Source organism: Mastomys coucha, unplaced genomic scaffold, assembly GCF_008632895.1.
Source record: "Mastomys coucha isolate ucsf_1 unplaced genomic scaffold, UCSF_Mcou_1 pScaffold16, whole genome shotgun sequence".
NCBI lineage: Eukaryota > Metazoa > Chordata > Mammalia > Rodentia > Muridae > Mastomys > Mastomys coucha.
The window spans coordinates 70,714,576-70,721,824 of record NW_022196898.1 but is presented as its reverse complement, the minus strand read 5'-3'; the positions used below and the strand labels follow the sequence as shown (position 1 = coordinate 70,721,824).

Here is a 7,249-nt window from a genome sequence, read left to right as displayed (position 1 = left end):
TTTTTTTTTTTTTTTTTTTAATTTGTAAGCATCTTTGTGTATCCCACTTTGGGTGATTTACTTGAAATCATTTCTATGGCAAAAATCAGGTAATCACTTAAGCTTGAGACTAAAGTGTTTACTGTAAAACTAGGCTTTGGATAAGTCACTTTCCAATTACATCATCATCATAATTGTCTTAGGCTCTACCACCCTGAACACAAATGATCCCATATAATTACATCATAATCATAAGTAACTGAATCCATTTAACATAATCTCACTCTAAATTAGCTGTTAGATTCTACTCTGCATTTCCTTTGAGAATAAAATTATCCTTTTAATTTTTATAAATATAACCATTGAAAGTTTTATGCTTAGAATGTATAAAAGTACAATTATATACCAGTGGGGAACTCTACAATCTCCCCACCAGGAAGTCTTGGCCATGTGAATGAAGACTTCTCCTCCAACACTGGAAGAGCTCCAGGTCAGGAGGAGGAGCCCCAGACGTTATGATGCTGAATATTATAGACAGGCTGGCTAATCAGACTCATCCAAGACAAAACAACAATAGTGTGTTATGAAGCAAGGCAAATATTTAATCTCTCTCTCTTATTTCTGCTGGAGTCTTGCATGGAACTTAACTATTTGTGAGCTGCAAGGAACAGAAAGCACTGTAGCAGGGAAATGTCACCTTTTCTAGGGATGGAGGAATGAGATACGGACTTCAGAGAAACATTAATGGTGGAAAGGAGTCTTTATATCGAAAACATCTTGCAGCTGTAAAACCACCTGGATGGTTTAGCATGGCATATGATAGAGTTCCGAACTTTATGTTAAGACTAAGTAGTCTTCTTACACATAAGAATGACGTTAAGTCTTATAACTCACACGTTCTTATTATCACACTCCACAACCATCTAACCTGGAGGGAATACTGAATGAGCCAGATGCATTCACTGAATGTGAAGTGGACATTTGCCACAGTTCTTGTGGGGCTGAGACCACAGCTCGGGAGACTTTGAGATGAGTAGGGAAATAGAAAAGGGAAAGTTTCATACCAGATCACTCTTGCGATCAGAAGGACAAACTACCTGGAAGAATCACTGAAAAGGTCTGTCCATATAGACGACAGTGCTAACTGTACAGAATGGGTTTTTAAAACCCTAGTTTCCATTTACTACACACATGTTATTGCTCACGATGGACCCATGGTGATTTGATGTCACATTATGCACCAGAAGTGAATACATCACATGCCCAGCAAAGAGCTGATTAAAGTACCTAGAGGCTGCCAGATGGCTCTAGGGTCCAAGCTTGGGGACCTGACTTTAATCCCTGGAATCCATGTGGTGGAAGGCAAGAAAAAATTCCCAGAAGTACACACACACACACACACACAGAGGGGGGGGGGCAGAGAGAGGGAAGAAGGAGAAAGAGTTAATAAACAGATAAATGTTAAAGGAAAAAGTATTTCCTATCCCCAAGCTGTCTGCCCAGATTGGCCCCATCACTGAAAAGCACTATCATTGTACTAGTACTAGAGGAACAGCTGGGGAAGTGGTCTTGTGTTACTGTTGTAACTAAAAACCTCTGTGCTTCATACAACAGCATGTCAGCCACAGTTGCAAACATCTAAAAAGTGCTATGAGGCAAGACCGAAGGAATATATTGCTTTCACCTATACACAAATTAGTTGTGAGGACAAGAAAAGACAGCCCATAACAGTCCTTGATCCATACACCCTGGGCAGTTTATCTGGAATCTGTACAGGTTCCCAGCATGAATTGTGATCCTTGCTCACCCAAGAACGCATTTCATTCTTGAGGGCTAAACACAGAGGGATAGGAATAAGAAGCTAGGGATGGGGGGTAATGGAAGAGATGGAGCCATCAGAATGGATTAAGGACAAGCGCCCTATGACATGGTTAGGAACGGAATTGAGAGTTAAAACACCCATAAGATGAACTGGGAATGAGATGTTTCTTAACTGTAGACACAGGTGTTCACAGTAGCTCAGAATAAGAGCTGAATAACAGAAAAGGGGACCAGGGTGTGTCTCCTGTCACCTGGTAGCTGTCCTCCTGCACTGCAGGAGGGCTTTGTTGCCTTATGCTTTTTGGATTATTGTCTTCCTCTTTATAACTGGTGAGCAGCCTTTCCTGGCATGCTGGAGGAATCGGGAAGGTTACTTCCTGTAGTTTCAGGGAAAGAGTTTACCTTTGCGCTCTGATATAGGAATGCCCTGGTTATGAGTGGAGGATTGTGTGGATTTGGCTTTGCCAGTGCACGGGATTCTGAAATTCCGTTTCTCCATCCGCTGAGCTCCCTGAAGGCTGGCATGGCTGGGCCCATTTCTCCATCAGTGGCAAAAAGAATGATAGTATTAATGGAAATTGCGAGGACTCTGAAAAACTATAGAGCACAAGGACTACAATTTCAGATGAAAGATTATTCCAGGATCTTTTTTTTTTTTTTTTACTTTTCCCTGTCAACCAAAATCTCAGCATCAAAATGATGGGGAGAACAATTCAATATGTGGACTTTTGATATTTCTTTAACTTTTCACATTAGCACTATTTTAATCTCAAGAAGAAAAAAAAAAAAAGAGTGTGCTCTCTTTTGAAAAATAGTGTGTAGTCACCCATCAGGGATCTGGAGTTTCTAAGCACCTAACCTTACTGAGGTCTTGAAGAGAACTACACTGAACTCTGTTTCACACCAATCACCACCTTTTAATTACAGAGCCTTTTCACTGTGACAGGCCCTTTTCCTACACACTACAGGCAGTGTCAGATGATTCTGTTGTGCAACTCAGAACATTAGTAATAGAATTTCCTAAATAGTTATAGATCTTCACAGCTAATCACACACTAATGGAAGGCTTTGTATTAACACTTAATTTTAAAGGCGTGGGTGGTGGTGCATACCTCTAATCCCAGCACTGAAGAGGCAGAGGCAGGTGAATCTCTGTGAATTCAAGGCCAACTGTGTCCACCCAGTAATTTCTAGGCTAGCCAGATCTGTATTGTGGACCCTGTCTCAAAAACAAGCAATAAATAAATAAATAAATAAAGCAACAAAATGCCCTCAAATTGATACAAATATATATGAAATAGGAACACAAATGATCTCAAATAGATTTCAAATTCATTTTCACTTAGAAAACATTTTCAGTTAAAGTTTTATTCATTTATTAATTAGGAATTTTTCAAGCACTGTTCAAGATCACAGGCTAGATTACAGTGCTTTGTGTTATAGGTAATATATGGCTTACAGTATATAAGAACATAGATTTTATGAACTATAATTTGTAGATGGTGTCCTCTTCAAGTGCAGAAAAGCATTTCTTTGAACCAGTAAGACCACCCTAAGTAAATAAGCTTTAGCTGGCTCCCTCCCATAGTTTATCTGTTCTATTAAGATTGCATTTTCCTGCTGGGCGGTGGTGGCGCACGCCTTTAATCCCAGCACTTGGGAGGCAGATGCAGGTGGATTTCTGAGTTCGAGGCCAGCCTGGTCTACATACAGAGTGAGTTCCAGGACAGCCAAGGCTATACAGAGAAACCTTGTCTCAAAAAAAAAAAAAAAAAGATTGCATTTTCCTGGCAGTCACAAGGAAGCAAGTTTGGATCTTTGGTGCTTCTACAATTGTTTGTAAGTGGATTAAATTCCTGGATCTGAATGCAGTTCTATATCACTCTAAATGACAGCTGTAGGAAAGTATGCCTAGCAATTTTATTTTCAATGAATGAGCTAATGCCTCAAAGACAGCCTCTAAATCCTGATGCTGTGTATCACTTACCAGGCCCTGAGATGAAAACCACCATTAGTACATTCAATGACAGGGGACACCTGAGCTTGGAATCGTGTGCCTAGGAGCAGGCGGCACTCTCTGCTGAGAGTCTTAAGCAGTGAGGGTGACCATTCCTTGGAATCTCAGCTTACACTTGGCTCTGAAACTTTTGCTTGTGCGACATCATAAACTTACCGTTAGAGGGGAGGGGAAGGAAACCTTGAGGTTTCAGCTTGTCTTTTGTTGTTTGCTTATGCAAACAAAGGACATTGTCTTGATGTATTCCTGACACATTGATGGATGTGAGGCTGTGGTTGGTACCATCATAGAGGCTCTAAAGAAGTGTGGGGAGAAGCGAGCATTAGCACAATGCCATGTATGTACTCATAAAGCAGTGGCAAAGCCAGCACTGTGGCGTTTTTAGAGTTTCCTCATGTAGCTACAATAGACACGAATAACCTCAGGACCATAGAGAGAACAGCAAACATGCCGGCAACCATTTGAACAGTTAGTGCTTCTTTTACATTGACTTGTCTATTACATTTATAGAACTCTTTGGGTTTTTTTAAACCATAACCTCACTGTTGTAGCTCAGGCTGGCCTTCTACTTGTAATCCGTATGCCTCTGTCTGCTGAGTGCCATTATGCACACCTGGAAGTTCTTTATATTCATTGCTAGGAATGGAACATGGTCTCGCATAGGCTAAGCAGGTGCTCTTCCACTTAGCTATATTAATAACCCTTTATAACATCTCTCTGTGTGTGTGTGATCTGCATGTGTGCACATTGTGCATGCATATTTGTGTATGTGTATGCACGGGTGAATGTGTGCACGTGCTTGTGTGTGTGGGGGAGCATACAGGTTTTAGGTAGTTCAAACTGATCCTGATCTTAAGTTGACCTTGAATCCTTGATCCTTTGCCTCCACTTCCACCATGCTGCGACTGCAGTTGTTTACCATTATATGTGTCTAATCACTTAACTTTAATAATGGTATGTCTACTGTGTAACTCCTGGCTTGTAGAATTTCTGCAAATGTGCTGGTCTGGCTTGTGAACTGGAACGTGTCCTGGCACATCACTTTGTTTCTTATGCAATGCTTCTGAGCTTAAACAGCCAGATGTTCCATCATTCAAAGCCACTGTGGAGTGGGAAGGGAGAAATTTAGGAATGAGACAATACACAGATTGGAATGTAGTGACCATGTTGACTTGGTGAAATATTTTCTTTTTTGTTTCTTGTTTCAGTGTTCTCACGGCATAAATTCACAAGCAGCACTGCATTGTATCCGCAGATAATTTTTTTGTATGCCCTACCATTGAGGACTGATAAGTTTTCATAGCTGTGGGTTCACATTTTTCCCTTGTGGCAGCTTGTAGTTGAGTTGCTAAAGAGGAGTAATCATTTATTGTGAGCCCAATGAACCTAGAGTTAAAGGCAAACTTTTCTTTTTTCTAAACACCTGCCCTATGCCTTACTCACCATGGGTTTTCTAGCTCAGTCTCCCTCATACTTGGCTGTGATTCTAGGTTTAACACAAATTTTGTTCTTCTCTTAGCAAGATCGTGTAGAGAAAATAGCTATATGAGTTAGCACATATTTGATTGAAAATAACAGAAAGTCGCTAGGTAAACAATAAAAGAAATTTTGTGGTTTGCATATCTGAAAAGGTCAGAGGTGACCTTCGAGGCCTCATCCGAAAGCCTCTACATAAAGCCAGGGCATAACGCCTGCATTGACTCCCTTGACTTGGCCCTGTTCTACTGTCATTCTACCGTGGATTGTTGTGTGCCAGTATACCCTCCTCAAAGCTTAATTGTCATAGCTAATTTATCACGTCATCTATGGATTCCGTCTTATTCAGTAAAAATAAATATTTGTTTACCTAACAATCGGCTTTCTTCCTTTTGTACTTAACAAAATTTTTCAGTGGCAAAGAGATTCTGAGCATTTTACAGAAATACATTCTTGATTCTAAAAGCACCTGAAGGTGCTGGGCATGGTGAAATATATATCTACAAGCTTAGAGCTTGAGAAGGCTGGCACAGGAGTAGTGTCATTGGTGTAGACTACAAATAGTCCTGAAAATAAAATCCAAACAAAAGAAGAAAGTAGAAGAATTTTACCTCTCTTGACTTCTGGGAAAGCTCTTTAGTATTAGAAACAGGAAATAATGACCTTTTGTCTTGAGTTTTCTGGTTGGTTGTTTTAGACAGAACATCAGTATGAAGCACAGGTTGATGTGGAACTCACTCTGTAACTCAAGCTGGTCATGAACTAAAAATTATTCTGCATCCACTTCTAGATTCTGGGATTATGGGCAAGCGTACACACTCTTAGCTAAAAATAACACTCATTACAAAATTTTTCTAAATTACAATATAAGGTACATAAAATTAAAACCAAAAGAAAATTTAAAAATTATTATTATTATAATAAAAGAAATGTGATTCAGTGCTTCAGAGATACAATAGAAGCATTAGTAATTATACACTGATTTTAGTGCAGGGATTCATAGAAATGGCCTTTGAGCTTGTTGGAAAAGATATCCACTCCAGTTTTCTTCTTGCCTCCTTTATAAAAGTTTGCTTGGTGCTGGCTACAGAAAGAATGGTATTTATCCAAGACTAGATAGTGGAGTTGAAGAGAGCATGGACTTCAGTAATAGGCAAAACTCAAACTGATGCATACAAATGTGAGGAGAAAAGCAAAGCTTATTAGTGTAAATATGAAGAAGTTCTGTTTAAAAAGTCAGTAGCTGGAAAGCCTAAATAATACTAAGTGTATCACAGCTACTGTTTACTAATTCCTTCTGTGTGCCTGATAGCATGCTGAATAGCTTATGGGAAATATTTCACTTAAAGACCATTTAACACCAACTCTTTGCAACAGGTACTATTCTCATTATTATGAGCTGAACATTAGCAAGGACACGGAGGTTTAGACAAAATAAGCAACCTAGGTAACCATGCAGAGCCAAAATGGCGTGCTCAGATGTCCCCCAAGAACAGCTGACTGAAGCACATGTCAAGTACATGTAATACAGGGCAGGAGACAAATACTATAACTTGGCCAACTGTGTGAAATTGCTTTCGTTTGGATTCTCACGAATGTAAATGTTGTCTTACAGATGTTGATGGCGGCATGGACCTGGGCAAAAAAGTTAGCATCCCCCGAGACATCATGATCGAAGAATTGTCCCATTTCAGTAATCGCGGTGCCAGGCTGTTTAAGATGCGTCAAAGGAGATCTGACAAATACACCTTTGAAAATTTCCAGTATGAGTCTAAAGCCCAAATAAATGTAGGTACAGCCAGACCGTGAGTACATACATGAACTGACAGCATTCCTAAGTTGAAACGCGTTACCAGGCTCCCAAACGAGTTGCTCTGCATATTTTCTTTCAGCTTAATTCTATTAGACCCTTTTAGTCAGGATGATGGATAGCTTAGGTGCCTAAATAAAGGAAGC

The 7,249-nt window shown here is 39.9% G+C and overlaps 1 protein-coding gene across 1 annotated transcript in view; it reads left to right on the top strand.

Annotated features, from left to right (window-relative positions):
* Myoz2 (myozenin 2) overlaps positions 1–7,249 on the top strand; it is a 28,840-nt gene that overhangs the window by 1,988 nt on the left and 19,603 nt on the right. Inside the window, exon 3 of the mRNA XM_031375345.1 lies at positions 6,909–7,081. Coding sequence (XP_031231205.1) covers positions 6,909–7,081 — 173 coding nt within the window. The remainder of the gene's footprint in view (positions 1–6,908; positions 7,082–7,249) is intronic.